Genomic DNA, 23,521 nt, shown 5'->3' on the forward strand with positions numbered 1-23,521 from the left:
GTTTTTGCCTTCTACTTGCAATTGCCTTCTTCAATGAGCCAAGTTTTAGACAACCTTCTTAGAGTTCTTTTTAGGATTTTGGAATGCATCTTCCCCCACTTGGCACTCCCATTCTTTTAATGGAAGAACTGTCTTCTCTCTATCTAGCACAGTAATCCCTAAATCACTAAGACAAAGTTCTTCCAAAATTTCAGGCAGCTGTCCTATCAATAACCTGATAATTAAACTTGTGTCACAGCTTTGTCTTCTGTTGTATGACTTCTACTGATGTAGTCTTTAATCTTCCTGGAACTTTTTCTATTCTTTATACTAAGAAAATGTTTTCTTGACATCTCTAAAGCCTAATTTGACCATTTTATTTACTATTTGAATCTCCCTTTCCTACTTGTGCATGTTTTTATTGTAATATTTTTATTGTTTAATTATTTTATTCTTTTTTTTTAACACAGGGAGACTGCATTGCTTATTGATTCAAAAAACTCCTGTTCTTCATCACGCCAGTGGGTTGCTCTGGTTGTGGGACATGAACTCGCCCATCAATGGTTTGGAAATCTTGTTACTATGGTATTTAATATTTTTAAGTGCTCAAATATATTTATCTTCATCCTGCTGCACATTATTTCGGCTACATAGTATTTCAGGGTTGCCTGGAAAATTGTCCCACAAAAATAAATTGAGCATCTGCCCTCCCGCCGAGAGGGAGGCGACAGGGAGCGGTGATCAGGGGGCAGGGCCGGCCAGCGGACGGTGCCAGGCCGCCAGCCAAGGCAGGTACCAGCAGGGCCCCCCAATCACTCTGGTCACCCCCGATTGCCCTGCCCACCGGTTGCCCCACAGATGGGCTCTGATTGCCGGAAGGCCTAGGGACCCTACCCCATATATTGGGAACAGTCTCTTAGAGTTAAAAATTAAAACCTGGCAAGGTTACTCTAACACTGAAAAAACAGGATGATGTAGTGATGATATGCATGGACTCTGGCTTGCACATTTTGTGGCCAGCCCTGATTCTGACACTTCCAATTATTTAACTTCTCTCTGCTTCAGTTTTTCTACCCATAAGATGGGGAAAATGGTAGTACTGCCTCAGAAGGATCATGCTATGTACTACTTTTTATAATCAGGACAAAAATGTAGCTGCCCATACAACAGCAAGATGCCTTTCACCTGTATGAAAAGTATGGTCACTGGTGCATGCAGCATCCCGGATTGTGAGAGGGATGTCTGACTGCCAGGTTAGGCCCCTAGGGATTGGGCCTAAACTGGCAGTCAGACATCCCCCGAGGGCATAGGCCAGGCTGAGGGACCCTCCTCACACACATGAATTTCATGCACTGGGCCTCTAGTTTGATTATATTGAAATGTTTTTAGGGGTCAGTTTTTTTATTGCCTAAAATGTTACATTGAAATTTAATAGAAATTCAAGCAAAGAAATTGCAGAATGAGTGTAAATAAATACCATCTACAATAGCCAATTATTTAAAGCATGGGAGCACAGGCTTTAACAAGTGAACTAGAAGTACCTCTGCAAAGGAAGAGCTGGAGACTCTGGAGTCAGCCAAATCCCTGATGGCGTTTTAGGCTGCCAAAGAGCAAAACCTGACTTGGATGTTAGTTGAGACCATATGTCACAGAAATAAGCAAGAAAGTAAGACATGTAGCAACTATGACACGTCTGAGAGAGTTTCTAAAGGAAGTCAGCTCTTGAAAGTAAACTCTATCCTTTTACTTTGGATGTTTAAAATTTTACTTAGGGGTGAAAAAACATTTTTTTGAAATATAATTTTATGTGAAATTAAGTATGCTTGTACCTGTATTCAGATATGTACATCAATGTTCTTTTCTACTTAATGCAACAAGTTTGTTGCTACTCAACAATTTCTTTTTTGGCTCAGCTTTCAGCCGACTTTATTTTTTATGATTTTTATTTTGAAACTACCAGTAATAACTCTTGGGGAAATGTGTGCATTATTATATTGATTTTAGGCAGCTTTTTACCTGATTTGAGTAACTATTGTAGTTATTAGATACTAGTTGTTTCAATAACTGAAATTCAAGGGCTTGGAGATAGGTTGGAGAATAACTAGCTCTGTACCAGCTATCTTAATGGAGGCTAGTAGTTAAATAAGTGTACAAAACACTTAGACAAATAGCCATTTATCACTTAATATTGGAAAATCTTGGTCTTTTCAGAATTTTAAAATGCCTTTTTGTTTTTTACCATTGCATTAGTCCTTTAGCATTTAGCATGGATTCATAAATATCGGAAAACACAGATATTTACATTACGATTCATAACAGTAGCAAAATTACAGTTATGAAGTAGCAACGAAAATAATTTTATGGTTGGGGGTCGCCACAGCATGAGGAACTGTATTAAAGGGTCGCGGCATTAAAAAGGTTGAGAACCACTGCCTTAGGTGCATGTGCCAATACTCTAACCACTGAGCAAGGACCTGTGTGTGTGTGTGTGTGTGTGTGTGTGTGTGTTTTAAGAGAGATCTTTATTAAGCTAAATTTTACATGACAATACAGGAAATAATATAGGGGGAAAGCCTACATTTATCCACTCTCTTCCCCTTTCCATATTAGGGCTTTCCCACTATTCCCCCCTCCTTCCTCTGTTTATACCTTTGGTAGTAAAATGTTACTTATTAATGTTTTGAAATGTCTCTTAGGCATCTCTTTAGTTCAGATATATGAATTATTGCCCTGGCCTGTATGGCCCAGTGGGTTGGAGCATCGTCCCATACACAAAAAGGTTGTGGATTTAAACCCGGTCAGGGCAAGTACAGGAGACAACCAGTTGATGTTTCTCTCTCTCCCTCCCTCTCTCTGACTCTCTCTCTCAAATCAGTAGAAACATATCCTCAGCTGGGGATTAAAAAAAAGAGAAATGTGAGTTATTTACTAATTTTTTTTTTATTTTAGTTCATTAAGTTGGCAAGTTTTAGAGTATAGTGGAAGGGACATGTGAGTTTTTCAAATGAGTGGAATGACAAGTATTTTGTTTTCTTTACATATTTCTCCTTTGTTTTTAGGAGTGGTGGACACATCTTTGGTTAAATGAAGGCTTTGCGTCCTGGATTGAATACCTGTGTGTAGACCACTGCTTCCCAGAGTATGACATCTGGACTCAGTTTGTTTCTGCGGATTACACGCGTGCCCAGGAGCTGGATGCCTTAGATAACAGCCATCCTATTGAAGTGCGCCGTAATTCCAACCATTGCTCTCATTTTTAATGAAGTAATTTGTTACAGAGATATTTAAAACTCTGAAAATTGCATGGGTGATTCACTTGTTTTTATAGTTTATATTTCCAGTCTTGAAAATCTAGCAAGACTGGTCTAATTATGTTTCTTCTTAAGATAGACACTGTAAAAATTGATCTTAGTAGAGTCAAGTACTATGTACCCTTAAGCATTCATTAAATACATTTTTATTGAATAGTATGGGAGAACCATACCTATTGAGTAATATGCATAGGGGAACATTATCATTCCATTGTTTGTTTCAAAGAAAATTCTGAACATATTCTTTTATTGTTGTCATTATCTGTTTATATATATTTTTTAATTCTCTTGACTTAACTTTTTGTTATTTTAGCTAGTTTATATGTATAAATTTTGCCTTCAAAGAACTAGACTTATAATCTACTTTGACATATTTAACCAAGGTCCTATATAATTATAAACCATAAAGAAAGAAAGAAAGAAAGTGTTTTTCATCACTCTCTTCTCCACTCCCACTCACCACCACCACCAATAAACAGATTGATAGTGACTTGCCTCCCAAGCAAAGTAGAGCCAAGACTGGACCCTAAGAGTTGACGGGGTCCACTTAAGTGTGTGTGTGTGTGTGTGTGTGTGTGTGTGTGTATACACACACACACACACAAGGATATACACACACACACACACACACTCTTAAGGATCATCGTTATACATTATGAGGGAGCTAAAGGTAGAAAAGTATCATATTAGAAGTGTTTTCCTAGAAAGCTTTTTATGTAATTCAGTGTTATAGATTGTCTGCTTCCTGTCATAACCTTGAATTACACTGTCTGCCAGGTCAGTGTGGGCCATCCTTCTGAAGTTGATGAGATATTTGATGCTATATCATATAGCAAAGGTGCATCTGTCATCCGAATGCTGCATGACTACATTGGGGATACGGTAAAAAAGCAATTTTAAAAGTTTTCTATTCTTTTATGGTGAAAAATGTCAGATCTTAATTAGATTAAGTTCCTAAGTAAATTTTTTTTTTGCATCTAGAAGAATATTACACTACTGAATTGTCTTTATTTTTTTTTATATTGACTCTTGTGATCTCTTAGATGAATGATATACAAATATGTTTGGAAGTGGGTGGAAGTCTGGTATAAAACTTAAAAGGAGAAGGCAGAGTATGCATTCTTTTTTTATTATTATTGATTTTTCTTTTTTTAAGAGAGAGAGAAAAATCATTGTGACAGTGGAACATCGATCAGTTGCCTCCTTTATCCACACAACCTGGGTATGTGCCCTGACTGGGAATCAAACCCATGATCTTTTAGTATACAGGACTTGAACGAACTGAGCCAACCAGTCAGGGCCAGAGTATGCATTCTTTTTTTATTTTTTTAAATATATTTTATTAATTTTTTACAGAGAGGAATAGAGAGTTAGAAACATCGATGAGAGAGAAACATCAATCAGCTGCCTCCTGCACACCCCCTACTGGGGATGTGCCTGCAATCAAGGTACATGCCCTTGACTGGAATCGAACCTGGACCCTTCAGTCTGCAGGCTGATGCTCTATCCACTGAGCCAAACCAGTCAGGGCCAGAGTATGCATTCTTAAATAAAAGGCAGTAGCCTGACCAGTGTGGCTCAGTGGTTGAGCATTGACCTATGAACCAGGCGGTCATGGTTTGATTCCCAGTCAGGGCACATGCCTGGGTTTCGGGGTCAATCCCTCGTAAGGGGCGTGCAGGTGGCAGTTGATCAATGATTCTCTCTCATCATTGATGTCTCTATCTCTCCCTCTCCCTTCCTCTGTAAAATCAATAAAAGTATATATTTTAAAATAAATAAAAGGCAGTAGACATATATGTATTTCAGTAAATCTGGCACTCAATAATTTTAGTAAAGTAGCTTTTGAGTATTAACATGTAAATATACTATAAATTCTAAGGTCTGACTCTTGGATTTTAAAAATTGTATTTTCTCAGGACTTTAAGAAAGGAATGAACATGTATTTAACGAAGTTCCAGCAAAAGAATGCTGCCACAGGTAATCTTTAATAGCTTGAGAGAGAAATGGAAGTGGGACATTTACTTTTTTCTAGCTGCTTTACTTTCTTTGTGATGGATAGGAAATGAAGTTGACTTATTTTATGCCATTTGTTAAGTCAGGGCCCATTGTCCTTTGGCCATCCTTCAATAGTCAGCTTTCCATAGCTCAATGTTTTGCCACTTAAAAGAGTCTGAAGAGTGCTGTTTACCTTACCAGAGCTTGTTCTTTTTTGACTATTTGTTGGTTTTATTGCCTTAAATTAATCATTAATTATTAAAATAGCTGCAGATTAACCATTTTTAGAAGTTAATATATGGAATTAGAGTTTCAATGAAGTAAAATCTTAAGAAATTTTTGCGTATGATGGTCTATAGTTTATTTGCTATCAGAGTTAGAAGGATGAATGAAGGCTTAAGAATTGATTGGATATGAAAAAGAGCCAGAGTCATAGTTTTGAGTTCTTTAGTGAACAGAAATATAGTTTAAAAACAACAACAAGATTTATGTAATGTCATTAGTGTTTAATAGAATGACAAAAGTTCGGAGTCCTGGCTATAAGGGTGTTCCTTAGGTTTGTAACCTGTGATTTAAAAATACAATCTCTCCTCTGTTCAGGACATGATGTAACCTTCACACCCCACTCCCAGCCCCATAAATTTCCATTTTAGTTTGTAAAATAGAGGCATTCTGTTCCTTAAAGAAAGGCTACAGAAAAATGTACTCTTGCAAGTTTTATGAATCTTTGGCATGCGTATACAGGCATACCTTGTTTTTATTGTACTTCGCAGATATTGCATTTTTTACAAATTGAAGGTTTATGGCAACCCTGCATTGAGCAAGTCTGTCAGTGCCATTTTTCAAACAGGCTCAGACGATGGTTAGTATTTTTTAGCAATATAATATTTTTTAACTAAGATATGTACATTTTTAGACATAATACTATTTCTCACTTAATAGATTATATATAATATAAACATAACTATTATATGCACTGGGAAACCAAACAATTTATGTGACTCACTTTGTTGAGATATTTGCTTTATTGTGGTGGTCTGGAATAGAACTTGCAGTATCTCCAAGGTATGCCCGTATATAATATATGAGGAAAGTACCTTGTGCTTCTTTAATTATAATGGACATATAATCACCTGGGATCTATTAGAATGGTTATAATTCAGTAAGTCTGGGGTAAGGTCTGAGAGTCTGCATTTCTAACAGGCTCCCAGGTGAAGCCAGTGCTACTAGTTCAATAGGCCACATATGAATAGCAAGGCCCACCATATACCTTTTTTCGGTTTGTTTTGTGGTTTATGAAAGACATTTGGCAGTTCAAATACATTGCAGTTACCATCCATGCTATTTATCCTCTCGCAGCAGTTCCAGTGCCCTCTTTCTATCTCACTGCACTTTCCTTAATTCATGCCTTCCTTCGTGATCTATCTATTGAACTTTGCAGTTGCCTATTAACTCACTACTTGCCTTGCCCCACTCTCTTCAGTTTCATCTCTCTCTCAGGCTAGCTAGGATTATCTTTCTGAAGTGAATGTCTGATTGCATCACCCTACTGATTAAAAATACTGGGATTGTGGAGGGGGTCCATGGGGAAAAGGGACATATGTAATACTTTCAACAATAAAGATTTTAAAAGTAAAATAATGGGTATGCCACATTCCCTTCACGATAGTCAGTACTTCTTTGTAAATCATACAGTCTTCAGCAGTTCAGCCCTACCTACTTTTATAGCCTCATTGCCCGTTATTCCCACACATGTGCCCTCTATTTTCAGCTAATTGAACATATTGCTATTTTTTGTTATTTTCTGTCTTTTATTATACTTTCATCTTTGTACATAGACCATTTATTCTGCCTAATTGGAATGAGCTAGTGGTTCGTATCTGTCTAACGAACAACTCCTTTTCAGGATGCAGGCCAAAAGTCAACTCTTGTGAAGCCTTTATTTTCTTTGGATTTTCCTTTAAGTGCTTTTTCTCTGTTCATACCCCCATTATAGTATGTGTCTCATGGCATTACTGTTTTGCTCACTCTACCACCACATCAGCTTTATTGAGTATTTTTTAACTCTGTTAATTGAGTGAATATAATGGTTTTATGTTTGTGAATGATTGTTTAGTTGTGATCTTAAATGTGTTTCCATTTGTTTGTTTCTATTTATTCTTGTTCGAACTCACCTGTTTGTCTTTGGTTTATTATAATTTGTAATTTTTAATAAATTGGAAAAGTTAGGAACATCTTAGAATATAAGACCAGTTTTTGTAATAGAGTTAACTTAATGAGAAGGCAAGGAGGATGTTAATTTGGCCCGCTGTTTGTTTCCTGAACATGAAAGAATCAAAGAGTTGGTCAGCAATGCATTGTCAAGAGATATATAAAACTTCTGCGGTTTTTTTAGGAAAATAAAAATGTAAACAATTACATTTTCATTGTTTGTGTTATCTCCTAGAGGACCTTTGGGAATGTTTAGAAGGTGCTAGTGGTAAACCTATAGCAGCTGTGATGAATACCTGGACCAAACAAATGGGATTCCCCCTCATTTATGTGGAAGCAGAACAGGTAAACTTAATAAAAAGTCCCTCAATTTGTCTAATATTAAGTGAAATTCAATCAATGGTTTCAAATTTATTTTTATGTACTTTAAGAATTCTAGGTGACATTTAAACCAGCTCTCAAAATGCAGCCAAATTTACATGGTACATTACAGTGTAAGTTAACCTTCCAAAGCCACATCTTAACCTTAAACACGATTGTATCCTCTATAATAAAACCCTAATATGCAAATTGACCGAACAGCGGAACAACCGGTCGCTATGATGTGCACTGACCACCAGGGGGGCAGATGCTCAACACAGGAGCTGTCCCTGGTGGTCAGTGCGCTCCCACAGCGGGAGTGCCACTAAGCCAGAAGCTGGGCTCACGGTTGGCAAGCGCAGCGGCTGTGGCAGGAGCCTCTCCCGCCTCCAAGGCTGTGCTAAGGAGCAGTGAGCCCGGCTTCTGGCTGAGCAGCGCTCCCACAGAGGAGTGGGCCTAAGCCAGCAGTCGGACATCCCCCGAGGGGTCCCAGACTGCAAGAGGGTGCAGGCTGGGTTGAGGGACACACACACACACACACACACACACACACACACACACACTGCACCAACGTTGTGCACCAGGCCTCTAGTTTTATAATAAAAAGGACACACATTGGAGGACCTCTCAGATTGGCTGTAAGCATTTGAAAAGGCAGTTTAGTGAATGCATCAATCATATTTGGTGGGAAATAGGAGAGCTCTTAAAAAAAAACAAATTTTGGATTTCTTCCTCTCCCCCTTCCTCTCTCTCTCTAAAAATCATGTACTTGCCTTTGTTGCTTCTGGCTTTTTAGCTTCCCCCATACTTTTTTGTTTCATTGCAAAGCTTATCCTTTAAAAACAAGGTGTGTGCTTCTTTTATGCTTATCAGTCATTCTAAAAGTTTTAATTCTGAACATTGAGTTCACATGCTAATCTAAAACAACTTTTTGTAGTATTACTTATTGTTATGTATCCTTTTGAGAACTTTAATCCTTTAAAGTTCTTATCTGGGTACATATCTCTTCTGAGGAACCATATTACATAGAAACTGCTCTTTTATTTAGACTACTAGTGGCCCGGTGCATGAAATTTGTGCACTAACGGGGGGTCCCCCAGCCTGGCCTGTGCTCTGTCACAGTGCGGGATCCCCGCGATCTATCACCCCAAAGAAGTAGACCTCTACGAGCCTCTCGTCCCTGGGGCTAGCTCCACAATCCTCACATCCCCGGGCCTGGCACCGGGAGCGGGGATGCAAGCCTCTGAGATCCTCACGTTCCTGGGCCCAGTGCCAGGGGCGGGGACACAAGCCTCATGCAAGTCCCCGACACTTCAAGTCCCTGCCCACCCGCGCCTGCTGCACATGCAGCCTTCTGCTGATCGGTCGTTATGCATCAGGGCATCACGACCATTTGCATAATAGCTCTTTATTATTTAGATTGTTATTTTGAAGCCTAAATAAGAAATAGTGACCTTTCACTATTCTATAGCATCATCATCTTCATCATCATTGCATTTTTTGTGTACTTACATGACATTTGATTATACTGGTTTTACCTTCTACAGGCAGTCCTCGGGTTACATCAGAGATTTGTTTCTACGGCACAACGTAACTCAATTTTCGCCGTAAGTGGGAACCCACCTACATAAGCACCTACGTCACTCACTTGGAATACATACAGCAGTAATGAAGTGAAACAGTAAAAAAAATTTAAAAGAAAGATAACAATCCCTGACCTTTACTTGTGGTAAATAAATAATAAAAAACATAAAGCACATATGTACATATATTGAAATGACAGAACTTTTTATATATATATATAAATACTGTAAATGGGAGACGTAACCATGAAACGACGTAAGTCGTCTGACATAACCCGAGGACTGCCTGTACTTTGTCTCAGAAATGTTGCCTCCTCCAAAAAAGAAAATAATTTTATACTACTATAGCCTTTGTTTTGTTTCTTTAGGTAGAAAATGACCGATTACTGAAGTTATCCCAAAGGAAATTCTGTGCCAGTGGACCATACGTTGGTAAGCAAAGGGCTGTAAGTGGCAGTTGATCAATGACTTTGGACACCATACCAGTAGTGTTCCAACTAATAGGAAATAATTATCCATTTTTAAAAAATTTTAATAGAATTAAATAAAAACAAGGAAGTGGTAATACAAGGAAGTGGTAATATAATAAAAATGAAATCCAGAAAATCAAGAAAGGAGATTCATGCTGTGGCTGGGTAGGTCAGTTGGTTGGAGCACTGTCCTGATATGCTAAGGTTGTGGATTTGATCCCTGGTCAGGTCACATACAAGAATCAACCAGTGAATGTATAAATAAGGGCAACAACTTATCGACGTCTCTCTCTCTCTGTGTTCCCCCACCACCACTTCCCTCTCTCTCTCCCAAATCAATTTTTAAAAATTAAGAAAAGAAAGGAGATTTACGAAGTATATATAATGTCATATTCTTAGATTTTTTTATGTTCCATGTCTCTGTGTATGAAGAAGCATAGGAACACCCAAGCAGTGATGCCTCTAGCCTTAATCCCTAAAAGAAGACTTAATACACGTTTGTGTGGGTGGCTAATTATTTTTTTTTTAAATTCCTGGGCATAAGTAAGTAAGTAAATAAATAAATAAATAAAGCCCAATGACTATTTAGATATATTATAGTGCTAGCTCTATAATTGACCCTTATTTTATACTCTCAGCAATCCTATTGGGTAAGTAAAATTATTTCCATTTTACAAATGAGGGAGCTGAAGCATTGGTAGGTTACTTACATTGCCCAAGGTCACTTTGAGTTAATTCTCTAATGAGTTAAAGAGTAGGAATTCAACCCAGCTGGCATGGCTCAGTGGTTAAGCAATGACCTATGAACCAGGAGGTCATGGGTTGATTCCCGGTCAGGGCACATGCCTGGGTTGCAGGCTCAGTCCCCAGAAGGGGGTGTGCAGGAGGCAGCCGATCAGTGATTCTCTCTTATCATTGATGTTTCTATCTCCCCTTTTCCCTTCCTCTCTGAAATCAATAAAAATATATTAAAAAATAATTTAAAAAAGAGTAGGAATTCAAACAAAATAATTGGATTCCATGAATTTATACTCTTACTTACCACTCATCTCTGCTTTTTAAAAAAATATCTCTACATGTCATTAGATTCTTTTATCCAGGAAATTAAAGATTAATTGAAAAATAAAAAATAAAGTTTTCTATACATTTTAAACTTCCTTTAGAATAGCAGGTCTCAGTAGGGGGAGGTGTATATCAGAATCACCAATGCCTTTTCATCTTCAATCCACCAAAATATGCACTCTACTAAGGTTAAAAGATACAGCCTTCTACCCTTAACCTTCTTTAGCATTTAAAATTACTCTTTTAATAAATATGTTTGAAAGTCAGAGGACACATGTATTATCCAAATAAATCCTTAAGTGTCACAGTTGCCATTTTCTGCCTCATATCTGCAATCTGCATTGTAGGACTGACAGGTTTTGCAGGTTTATCTAATACTCTATGACCAATATAGGCAGTGTTAAAACCTGAAATATCCCAGTGTTGAGAGGAAATTTTAATTTGTGGTTTAGCCTGATAGCATAAAGCTATATAACTTATTAAAATGTTCCTTTGATGTACTATTGGACAGTGACTCTCCTTTGTTTGACATCTTAATGCAAAGTTAATTTTGCTGTCTGATCCCTAAGAGTATGTATATGTCTCACAAAAGCTTTGGCTTTTAGATATGACTTGTCCATTTTGGAACCCAATAGTTCCCAGGGTGTGTCCTGTCTGTCAGAAAAATAAAAACCAGCCCTCTAGTGTTTCAGTAGTATATAAGGTACTGTTAAAGACTGTACCTAAGTATGTTTTTAAATGCCTATATGAGGGCTTTCACATACTTGAAATTTCTTTAAGACAGTAAAAATCATTGATGTCTTTATTGCTCTGTAAAGGGAATACAACAATTAAATTAAAATCACTGTATTTGGCCTGGCCAGTATTGCTCAATACTTAAGCAATGGCCCAGGAACCAAGAGGTCACTGGTTCGATTCCCAGTCAGGGCTTGAGCCCTAGTGTGGGTGTGTGCAGGATAATGTTCCCCTCTCATTGATGTTTCTATCTCTCTATCCCCCTCCCATCTTCTCTCTGTAAAAATCAATAAAAACGTATTTTTTTAAAAAAATCACTCTATTTGTGCCCAGCCAGTGTGGCTCAGTGGTTGAGCATCGACCCATGGACCAAGGGGTTACCGCTTCAATTCCTGGTCAGGGACATGCCTGAGTTGCAGGCCCGATCCCTGGTGAGGGGAGTGCAATAGGCAGCCAGTTGATGTCCTCTCTCATCAGTGTTTCTATCTCTCTCCCTTTCTCTTCCTCTCTAAAAAAAAAGAAAAATATCTATTAAAATAAGCTTAAAATCACTGTATTTGTGATCCTGCAAGTAAGTAAACTGTTATGTTTGGGGGTTTTTAGACTTTTGTGATTTTGTTAATAAATTATCTTTTCCTTTGCACCAATATTAATCAGGTCACCTGAAAGAGTTTTTGTACCATAAAAATGAGCTATTGGCTTAATAGTTAGGATCAAGCCTGTGCATAGTATACTAGTCCTCTCTCTCCACCTTACCTTCTTTTGACAGTGAGAAATTATTTTTCAAGTTTTCTATTTGTTCTCTTGCTTAAGGAGAAGACTGTCCCCAGTGGATGGTTCCTATCACAATCTCTACTAGCGAAGATCCCAACAATGCCAAACTGAAAATTCTAATGGACAAGCCAGAGATGAATGTGGTTTTGAAGAATGTTAAACCAGACCAATGGGTAAAGGTGAGTCCAGAAATGGCATGACCATTTTAATGTTATCTAAATTGATTTCTATCTCACTTCTTTTATGCATTTTGTGGCTGGTTCTAAATTCTACTGCTTCATATTAGACTAGGACTTGCAAAGAAAAAAAACATTTCTAAACTTTCCTATGTGAAATGTAGGGCCAGTTTTCAAATAATATTGTCTAGATATTTACCTTTATGGCAGAGAGTGGTAGATAAGAAGATACAAAGGGATAGCATTAAAGAAGGGAAAAAATAGTAGACTGTATAAAGTCACACTAACCAAAACATTTGTAGTCTCGCAACTTCAAACTGTACTGTCATTGTAATGACATGTTAACGTCAATGATGTGTTGTCATCGTATGTGTACAACTATAATCAAGTGAAATCAGATGTATAATAATCAGTTTGTGTCCGAAACATGAAATTCCTTTAGCTGGTGTTTTAAAACCATTTCATAAAAATAACAGTTGGACCGAAACCAGTTTGGCTCAGTGGATAGAGCGTCGGTCTGCGGACTGAGGGGTCCCAGGTTCGATTCCGGTCAAGGGCATGTACATTGGTTGTGGGCACATCCCTGGTGGCGCGTGTGCAGGAGGCAGCTGGTCGATGTTTCTAACTCTCTATCCCTCTCCCTTCCTCTCTGTAAAAGATCAATAAAATATAATTAAAAAAAAATAACAGTTGTATCTACTACAAACTTTTCTCCCAATTATAGTTTCCTAATAAGTAATATACATTGGCTGGACTTTTGTGCTTTCTGAAAAGTGTCATTTCTCCCTCTGTTTTAATTTTTATACTCAGTAGAATACTATATTTCCATTTGAAATTATAATCTGAAAGATTAAATAGCTATATGAACATCATCATATCTAATAAAATGGTAATATGCTAATTACCATCACTCTGCTACGCCCACGATTGGGCCGGCTGGAGGCGCGGGGGCGGTAATCAGGGTGGCCGATTGGCTGGCGGTAGGACCGGGGGGTGGGGACTCGCGAGTCCCCGACCCCCGCTCCCCCCCGCCGGCTTAAACAGCCGGCGCTGCTTAGGCCGGCGCTGCGGAAGACTCTGGTGGGGGAACTCGCGGTGGCCGATTGCGTGGCTGCTGGCACCAGTTTTCTGCCAGCAGCAGTTTTCCTCTGGCCACCCACCCGATCGGAGCACCTCCCGATCGGAGTTCCTCTCGGGGTGGCCGATCGTGCTGGTGGGAGGCGCTCTGATCGGCGGGTGGCCAGAGGAAAACTGCTGCTGGCGGATAACTGGTGCTGGCAGCCAGGTGAAGGAAAAGTCTATTGCACGAAACTTCATGCAACAGGCTCCTAGTTTTATTATAAATGAGAAAAGTTATGCACACTGTGATTGTAATTAGGTAAATAAAGTTGTTATTTCTACAGTAAAAGATAAGGTAACCAATATTTGTATTAGAATTATGAGGTGATTTTTTACTATTTCTATGTAAATAGTAAGTATCTTATACTATTATTTTATCATTAAAATGTTTTGTGTGAAAAAAAATGTTTTGTGTGTAAATACTATCACAAATATTTTTTATTGTTGGCAAATAGCCTACAGAGAATGACAGTCAGTGATAACCTCACTTCACAAATCATATGAACTGTTTTTTAAGTTCATGTAATTCTTTAAAATCTAGGACCTGACATTTGTTATTCTCTTGAGGCTCTGGGCTCAATAGATTGTTTGTAAAGGCTTATTAGTCTTCCTTAGAGATTCCACTATCGAGGTATTTTTACATATAGTAAATATTTTCTATAATCTTAAAACTGTTTACTAAGTTTAGAAATAGAAACTTATCCATATCATTTCTCCCTCCATGTTCTTCCTACTTTCCCTCACTTTGGCCTCTACCATGTCAAGTTTGTTTTCTTTTGCCTTTGTATTCATCTCTGACAACTGATTTCTATCTTTATGTGTTGTTTCATTTTAATCCCTATCTGTTGGCATATATGATCTTTGTTGTTTTCATCCAGATATACTAAAACCAGAACTCTTTCACACCTACAAAAGATTGACTTAAAAAATAAATGCAACTATTTAATAATATCTACTGGATATCTTTTCAGTTAAACCTGGGAACAGTTGGGTTTTATCGGACCCAGTACAGCTCGGCCATGCTGGAAAGTTTATTACCAGGCATTCGTGACCTTTCTCTGCCCCCTGTGGATCGACTTGGATTACAGAATGACCTCTTCTCCTTGGTGAGCCTTTCTCACGTAGTATGATGGATTTTGTTGATTAAAGGATTTTGTTTTTCCTAGAGTGTCTAACTGAAACATAATTAGAAGAAGATAGTTCTTCTTGAAGGTTGAATGCCTTTGGGATTAGAGCAAATGACTAATTATTAACTAACATGACAAAATTGAACCTATATAATTTACCAGAAACAAATGCCATTTCACTATTCCTAGGTCAGCTTTTTACAACTGTACTTAAACTAGCCTTTGTAACATAGAAATTCTTTTCAATAGAAATAGGTACGAGCCTTGAAGAAATTTCCCTACTAATGTGATTAAAAAAATACTTAATTGATTTAGAGTGATTTCTATTTTTCTAAAGTAGTGGTTGTACTTTGCTGGGAAAGTTTAGAATTTTTAAACAACTCTATAATAGCCCATTAGCTTTAGAATTATACTTGGCTTTGTTCCAGAAAAGATTTAAAGCAGCAATTATTAGTGCTATTTTTATGACTCCAACATAGGTTAGATAATTTCTAGATGTCTTTGACTATGATAAAATTGTCAGATTCATCCTAGTGTTCCTTAAGTTGGACTTGAAGTTTTCCCTCCCCTCTGCAGTAACTGGTTTTGGATTCCTCCTTTGTATAAACACAGATTAGCATTGATGCACAAAACCTCACATCTGCTGATCTCATTGCTGAGAGAGACCTGTCCCAGGAGAGTGGTGTGTTTGTGCAGTTGGCTGTTGTAACAGAAGTTCTTTTTCCTAACTCTCTTAGCTAATTCTGAAAGGACTCTGAATTTGTAGTGCTTTCCAGTATGTGTTCTTTTAGAAATGAGTAAAGGACAAGCTAAAGTTGACACAGTTTTGAAAGAGCCTCTGTCAAAAACCAAAGTCCCAACTATTTTTCGAACTTTTCTAAATGTATGAAAATTTTCAAAAGAAAAACAAAGCCAAGACCCCTGAAATAGAATAGAAATAGGAAGTTAACTGTTTTCTGTCTTTATTTTTTCATTCTCTGCAAATTGGTAGAATTTTAGCATATTTTAAAGTGGCTCTTTTATAAATAACAAAACAAAAAAAAGTAAATAAGGAATGTTGTCAGGATTTTTATTTTATAAAAGTCTAGTGTTCTGAGCTGATATAGTCTCATTTCCTTTAAAGCAAAGAGATGATTAACTAGCAGTAGATAATGCCAAAAATGCATGCTTGTGTTTTTTGTTTTGTTTTTGTTAGAAGACTAGATTAATTTATGTTTTTTCCTATCCCAGGCTCGAGCTGGAATCATTAGCACTGTAGAGGTTCTAAAAGTCATGGAGGCTTTTGTGAATGAGCCCAATTATACTGTATGGAGCGACCTGAGCTGTAACCTGGGGATTCTCTCAACTCTCTTGTCCCACACAGACTTCTATGAGGAAATCCAGGAGTTTGTGAAAGATGTCTTTTCACCTATAGGGGAGAGACTGGGCTGGGACCCCAAACCTGGAGAAGGTAATGGATGTACTGAATGGAGAAATAATTGATCAGAAATTGGTTCTTTTTTACATATCTGTGGTGGTTAACAATGGCAGTAGCCTCATCTTGGTATCTGCTAGATGTTATTATGTATTCAGCTAGCCAGAAATTAAGACTTGGGTCTTTTAAGCCTAGTTGTGAAGTTACATGGGTCACTAACATAAAAACAGTGGTGGTTATATTATGTGTATTTATTGCTAAATATGATTTGTGCATAAGCAAATGGTGGAAATAAAAGTCTCTTATGAGTTCCAAAAGCCTATTTATAGTCAAGAAAAGCTATAGGGAGTTTTGGATTATTTTCTTTATTATTATAATAAATACCAGTTTTCTTTTTTTGTGTGTGTTAATCTTTACCTGAGGATATTTTTTCCTTTGATTTTTTTTTTTTTTTTAAGAGAGTAGAAGGGAAGGGGAGAAACAGAGAGAAACATTGATGTGAGAGAAACACATCGATTGGTTGCCTCTTGCACATCCCCTGACCGTGGCGGGGATTTAGCCTGCAACCAAGGTACATGCCCTTGACTGTAATCAAACCCGAGACCTTTCAGTCCACAGGCCGACATGGAGCCAAACCGGCCAGGGCAGTGCCAATTTTCTGAATTAAACAAGTTATTTGGCCCTCTATGTGTGTTCTCTCCTCCGTGAGAGAATGTTGACAATATAATTATTTTCTACCATCTAATAACTAAAGGTGGTATTTCCTCCTAACCAGTCTTATTCTGGGAGGCAAACACTATTCTGACTTCTTTGAATGCTAGATTAATATTGTCTCTTCTAGAACTTTATATAAATGAAATCATTATATATATAGTAGAGGCCCGGTGCACGAAATTCGTGATGGAGGGGGAGTCCCCTCAGCCCAGCCTGCACCCTCTCCAACCTGGGACCCCTTGGGGGATGTCCGACTGCCGGGGATTGGGCCTAAACCGGCAGTCGGACATCCCTCTCACAATCCTGGACCGCTGGCTCCTAATCGCTCACCTGCCTGCTTGCCTGGTCGCCCCTAACTGCCCCCACCACCACCGGCCTTATCACCCCTCACTGCCTCTGCCTGCCGGCCTGATCGCCCCTAACTGCCCCCCTGCCGGCCTGGTCACCCCTGATTGCCCCCTGCTGCCGGCCAGGTCGTCCCCAACTGCCCCCTTCCTGCCGGCCTGGTCACTCCTAACTGCCCCCCATCCCCCACCGGCCTAGTCACTCCTTACTGCCCCCTCTGCTGGCCTGGTCACCCCTAACTGCCCCCTCTGCCGGCCTGTTCGCCCCTAACTGCCCCCCCCCCCCCCGCTGGCCTGGTTGCCCCCAGCTGCCCCCTTGCCAGCCTGGTCACCCCTCACGGCCCCCCCCCCGCCCCCCCCGCCGGCCTGGTCGCCCCAAGCAGCCTGCTTGTTCAGCCATTTGGTCATCCCTCACTAACCCCCCTGCCGGCCTGGTCGCCCCAGGCAGCCTGCTTGTTCAGTTGTTTGGTCGTCCCTCATTAACCCCCCTGCCAGCCTGCTTGTGAGGGTGTGATGGTCAATTTGCATATTACATCTTTATTATATAGGATTCTGTTCTTATATCTGGCTTCTGTCATTCAGTATGATGTTCTTGTCACTCACTATGATCCAGGTTGTTCATTCCTTTTTATTGCCGAGGAGCATTTCATTGTATGAATATACCACAACTTTATTTGGCCACTGTAGTGTTGCAAATCTGTCAGATTTGTATTAATTTTAAAAAAATATATAACCAATATACCATAAAATGCACCCTTCAAAGTATACAGTTCAATGGTTTTTAGTATGTTCACAAGGTTGCACAACCATTACTATCATCTAATTCCAGAGCAATTTCTTTAACCTCATAAGAAACTCCATACCAATTGACTGTCATTTCCCAGTCTCTGGCAACCCCAGTCTCAAGCAACTACTAATGTGCTTTCTGTCTCATGGATTTGCCTTTTCTGGACATTTTACAAAATGAAGTCATACCATTTGTGGCCTTTGTGTCTAGCTTTTTTCACTTAGCATGTTTTCAAGGTTCATCCATGCTTCATATATCACTTAATTCCTTTCTATAATTGAAATAATATTCCATTATATGGATATACAGTACCAAATTTTGTTTGTCTATTCATCAGTTGATAGGTGTTTGGATTATTTCCACTTTTTTACTATTATGACTATTGCTATGAACATTTGTATGCAAGTTTTTGTGTGGGCATATGCTTTCATTTCTCTTAGGTATATACTTAAGAGTGGAATTACTGGGTCATATAGTAATTCTATGTTTAACCTTTCGAGTAATTGCAAGACTGTTTTTCAGAGTGGCCACCCCATTTTACATTCCCACCAGCAATGTATGAGGATTCTAATTTCTCCATGTCCTTGTCAACACTTGTTATTATTTGTCTTTTTTATTCTAGCCATCCTATTGGGTGTGAAGTGGTACTTCATTGTGGTTTTGATTTGCATTTACCTAATGATCAATGATATTGAGCATCTTTTATGTGCTTATTGGCCATTTGCATATCTTTGGAGTACTAAATCTGTCAAATTTTATTTTTAAAATCTAAATTTTTAATTTCTTATATGCAGTATACTAGTATTGTATCTGGCCTTTCCCTGAATCTTGGGTTAAAATTGCATGATGTAAGCCTGTTCTTTCACACATAATCCTTACTGTGTAATTACCTAGATGGAGTGAACATTTAGTAAATTTAGATAGTTGGCATTTGTGAATATAGACAAAGTTAGCAATTTATTTGCTTGTCTGATCTGTTTAGCACTTCATTTAATTCATATGATTTGATCAATTTAAACCAAGTGTTCTTTCAAGTACTAAGGTTATTCTGTTATTCAAGATTGTAGATATGATATAACACAATTATAAGACATCTAGGTAGCATATTTGTATAAATAGGCTTTTTAAGTAGTTCTGTGTCTCTTTTACTTCTCAATCAGGTCATCTAGATGCACTCCTGAGGGGCTTGGTCCTGGGCAAACTAGGAAAAGCAGGACATAAGGCAACGTTAGAAGAAGCTCGTCGTCGGTTTAAGGACCACGTGGAAGGGAAACAGATTCTCTCCGCCGATCTGAGGAGTCCTGTAGGTTTTCATAATGAATGACCTTAATTTCTAGGTGACTGCATCATTCTTGTAGTGTGGAACATATTTAATAGTAACTAAAATGACCTAAGTGCTGACCTGCAAATCATGTCTGACCCTGTGTTAATATGTTCTATTTAAGTGATTTGTAGTCAGCTTCTCATTTGTTTAAAGTTTCTCAGTCTGCACTGTGGTGCTGAAAGGTGATTATCAAAGCACATTCCCCTGAGAAAGCTGTTGTGTTCTGCTTACTTACTACATGCCACCTGCCTTTCTGGTTCATGTGGGCTCTTAGCTCCTTGCCACAATTTGTATGCAACATCAACACATGGATATTTGCAATTTTTTTTTACTTGCTTTCTGTCTTTCCTTAACTTTAGAATATTTGGAAGATACATTTAATTAGATGCCTTCTTTTTTGTTCCTATATTCTCTTGTAGGTCTATCTAACTGTTTTGAAGCATGGTGATGGCACTACCTTAGACATTATGATAAAGGTGAGTAAATTTGGAAAGGGCTCCCATTTTCTGCTTTTGAACTTGGATTGATACAGATAGTATGAGCTTTATGTGGTTTTTTTTAAAAAAAAAGTCCTGGCAAAAGAAATATATATGGGTATACGTAATTGCAGACACCAAATATTAAGAAACTATGGGATCCTATATAATATGCAAATCGACCGAATGGCGGAACGACTGGTTGCTATGATGCGCACTGACCACCAGGGGGCAGGCACTCAACGTAGAAGCCAGGCTGACGGCTGGTGAGCACAACGGTCATGGCGGGAGCCTCTCCCACCTCCGCAGCAACGCTAAGGGGTCTACTGCCGGGTTAGGCCCACAGGGAGTGGGCCTAAGCCATCAGTCGGACATCCCCTGAGGGCTCCCAGACTGCCAAAGGGCGCAGGCTGGGCTGAGGGGGACCCCCCAGCCCCCAGTGCACGAATGTCATGCACTGGGCCTTTAGTAAATATATAATGTCTGTTCATGTATACTACCAATATGATACAAAAAGTAAAATAATTTTTTATTTCTTTTTACTCACCAGTTTATGTGACTGAAATGTTCATTTATTTTGATTAATAAGTCAGGTTCTTAAAATTTTCCCCTTCAATGTAAACTTACTTGGGGTTCTGTCCATTTAAAACAAAAGGTTTGTTTCTATGCTTAGAAAAGGGATAGATGATTGATCAGGTATCTGAAGGGTTTAAATTATGCCAGTGCCTCTTATGAATGGACAGGAAATGAATTCACCTGACTGCATAGCCTCTGTGGTTTCCCCAGGGTGGTTAGCATATAATTAAACTCTGGCTTAGAAAAAAATATAGGCAAAACTTTCCATATCCTTATAATGGCAGTGACCTGTTTGAAAGTCCTAATACTGTGGAACAGGTGATATCTCTAGTCCCTATGCATGCATTTATCTGTCTAAGAAATAACTTGATTATATGGGTTGCATTAGAGATGAGGGAGCTGAGTCTTCTTATTACCATCAAGTAAAATGTGCATAATGTGCTAAATACTCAAATTATCTATCAGACTTATAACACTCATGCATTGAAAGATCCACACTTAGGGGGATGAACAGGGTAGGAGTGTGATGTGCTTTAATACTTCCACCTATAATATATTAAGAATATTTACTGATCCCAAATGGATCAGAATTGCAAATCTAATTTCCAGTATTTTAGTTTTAAGCAAATCCTATTGACATGATTAGAATGTTCTGAAAAATACAAACTTGATTTAAGAAACTCCATCTCAAAATGTACTCCTTTAACTACCCATCTTGTACAAGGGTTTCCTTCCTAATAATATGCAATTATACTTTGGGTTTACCTTTCAGCTAAACGACATTAAGGTCCCTTCTCATTCTTAATAATCTGTGAACCTGTACACTATAAATCATATATCTCTTTGCATATAAAATGAGATATTTATGGGTTTTATCTATGCCATAAAGGGTATGAGACAAAACAGGGGTTCTAAAAAAATTTCATGACAGATACCTTGACATTTTCATGTCATGGCATACTTTTAAGAATTTATACTGGTATGTATATTTAACAAGAATTTGCATCTGTTTAATACAAGGGAACTCAATAATTCAGTTTTACTATGAAATAGCTCTCATATGAAGACAGAATCAGGTGTTGTTTTTTTAATTTGTTGATTTTAGAGAGAGAAAGGGGGAGAGAGGAAAAAACACATTGATTTGTTGTTATACTTATTTATGCATTCATTGGTTGTTTTGTGTTAGTGCCCTGACTGGGGATCGAACCCACGAACTTGGCTTATTGGGATGCTCTAACCAACTGAGCTACTCAGCCAGGGCTCAGAGTCAAAGTTCTTTTAAAAATAACAAAAACAGTTGATGAGAGATGAGGAGGATTGTTTTTTGTTGGTGATTTAAGAATAATGAGGCAAGATAAAAATAACTTTAATTCAAAGTATATTTGAAATGGGGTGTTGTGGTGCCATCTAGTGGACTAGTGTAACAGGTTCTCCTTGGGGGGAAAAATGCTTCCTAAAAGCCCAAGTTCAGACGTTGAGTACTAGAGCTGAAAAGGACCTTAGAAATCATCTGTCCACCCCGCTCATTTTACAGATGGGGAAACTGAGACCCGGAGAGGTTAAGGACTTAGTCAAGATCACACAGCTAGTTAGAGGCAAACTGGGACTAGAACCCAGATCACCTGACTTCCTATCTATTTTACCACACTGCTGCTCAAAAGAGTCCAAAGGAAAGGAAGAGGAAACTGGGAGCTGTGATGGGGTCTCCAGACACTGGTCAGTGTTAAATCTTTAGGGGAAAAACGGTCAAGAGAGTCTATAAATTAAGTTGTCTTCGAGAAGTATCTCATATACCTTTGTAGTCCTAATTTTTAAAAATATATAATATTGTTTCTGATTATGAAAGAAGATTTTGTATATTAACTATGAATAGACACTAGAAAAATAAAAATAAATAAAACTTACTGTAATTTTAAAATATCAGATCACAAAAATAGCAGGTATAATATGATCTTATTCCTGATTTGGTAATGTACACATAGTAGTATTTTTATTTTTTCTTTATACTTCTCTATTTTCTTAATATTCTGCATTCAATATGTGCTGCTTCTTGCAGTTTAAAAATGTAATGACGCAGAATCTCACTGATCAGAAACCATTATTAATTAAAGTTAACATTTTGATTGGTTTTCAGGGTTTTTTCCCCTTCACATTAAACTTCTTAAAATTAAGAATAATTTTGCTTTATCTCTCTCCTTTTTCCATTTAATGTATCAAGAACATGTTTACACCATCAAACATTCTTAAAATGTTCTTTTCAATAATGCATCTTATATATTTTTTACTGTTCTAAATTAAATTGATGATCATCAGTGGTATTAGTAGTGACTAGTTTGTTCATATAACATAGAACATTAGTCAGACATCTATGGTGAAAAGAATTTGGCCATGAAGGGTTTACCCCTTAGATGTTGATGTAAACTGCTCAGAACTGAGGAGAAGCCATTCATATAGTGAGCACTTATATACAGTGACTTACAAAAATGGCATGAGAAATTTAGTGCCAAACATCTTAAAAAGTATTCTTTTGTTAATTTTATGCCCTACAACCTTAGCCAGTGAGAATCTAGAGCAGAAGTTGCACCATATTGGGGAAGAAGCTCATATAAGCATATGCATAACTCCCAGGGGAGAGTTAACTATCTCGATCTTTATTTTTTTCATTATAGCTTCACAAGCAAGCAGATATGCAGGAAGAGAAAAACCGAATTGAAAGAGTCCTTGGGGCTACTCTTTCACCTGAATTGATTCAAAAAGTCCTCACGTTTGCACTTTCAGTAAGTTACAATGAAAACTGCTTTTAGAGGGAATTGTTACTCACTGATCTGTAGCAAGTGTCTTTGATCCAGTGTCTTCTTGATTTGCCTTAGCCGTAGAGTAAGGCATAGTGAAAACTGGAATGAGTTTGTTACTGACCTCTATATCTCCCTCTAGTGGTGAGAATCAAAATAGTTGGGAGAGGAAATACACTGGAAAGCTGC

At 38.1% G+C, this 23,521-nt stretch overlaps 1 protein-coding gene across 2 annotated transcripts in view; it reads left to right on the forward strand.

Moving 5' to 3' along the window:
- NPEPPS (aminopeptidase puromycin sensitive) overlaps positions 1-23,521 on the forward strand; it is a 67,665-nt gene that overhangs the window by 38,175 nt on the left and 5,969 nt on the right. For both annotated transcript variants that reach the window (XM_079798382.1, XM_079798383.1), the window contains 12 exons: positions 450-564; positions 3,039-3,203; positions 4,068-4,172; positions 5,210-5,270; positions 7,735-7,844; positions 9,811-9,874; positions 12,523-12,662; positions 14,750-14,884; positions 16,136-16,355; positions 19,325-19,467; positions 19,908-19,964; positions 23,210-23,317. In XM_079798382.1, coding sequence (XP_079654508.1) covers positions 450-564; positions 3,039-3,203; positions 4,068-4,172; positions 5,210-5,270; positions 7,735-7,844; positions 9,811-9,874; positions 12,523-12,662; positions 14,750-14,884; positions 16,136-16,355; positions 19,325-19,467; positions 19,908-19,964; positions 23,210-23,317 — 1,423 coding nt within the window. The remainder of the gene's footprint in view (positions 1-449; positions 565-3,038; positions 3,204-4,067; positions 4,173-5,209; positions 5,271-7,734; positions 7,845-9,810; positions 9,875-12,522; positions 12,663-14,749; positions 14,885-16,135; positions 16,356-19,324; positions 19,468-19,907; positions 19,965-23,209; positions 23,318-23,521) is intronic.

Source organism: Cnephaeus nilssonii (assembly GCF_951640355.1).
Source record: "Cnephaeus nilssonii genome assembly, chromosome: 19".
NCBI lineage: Eukaryota > Metazoa > Chordata > Mammalia > Chiroptera > Vespertilionidae > Cnephaeus > Cnephaeus nilssonii.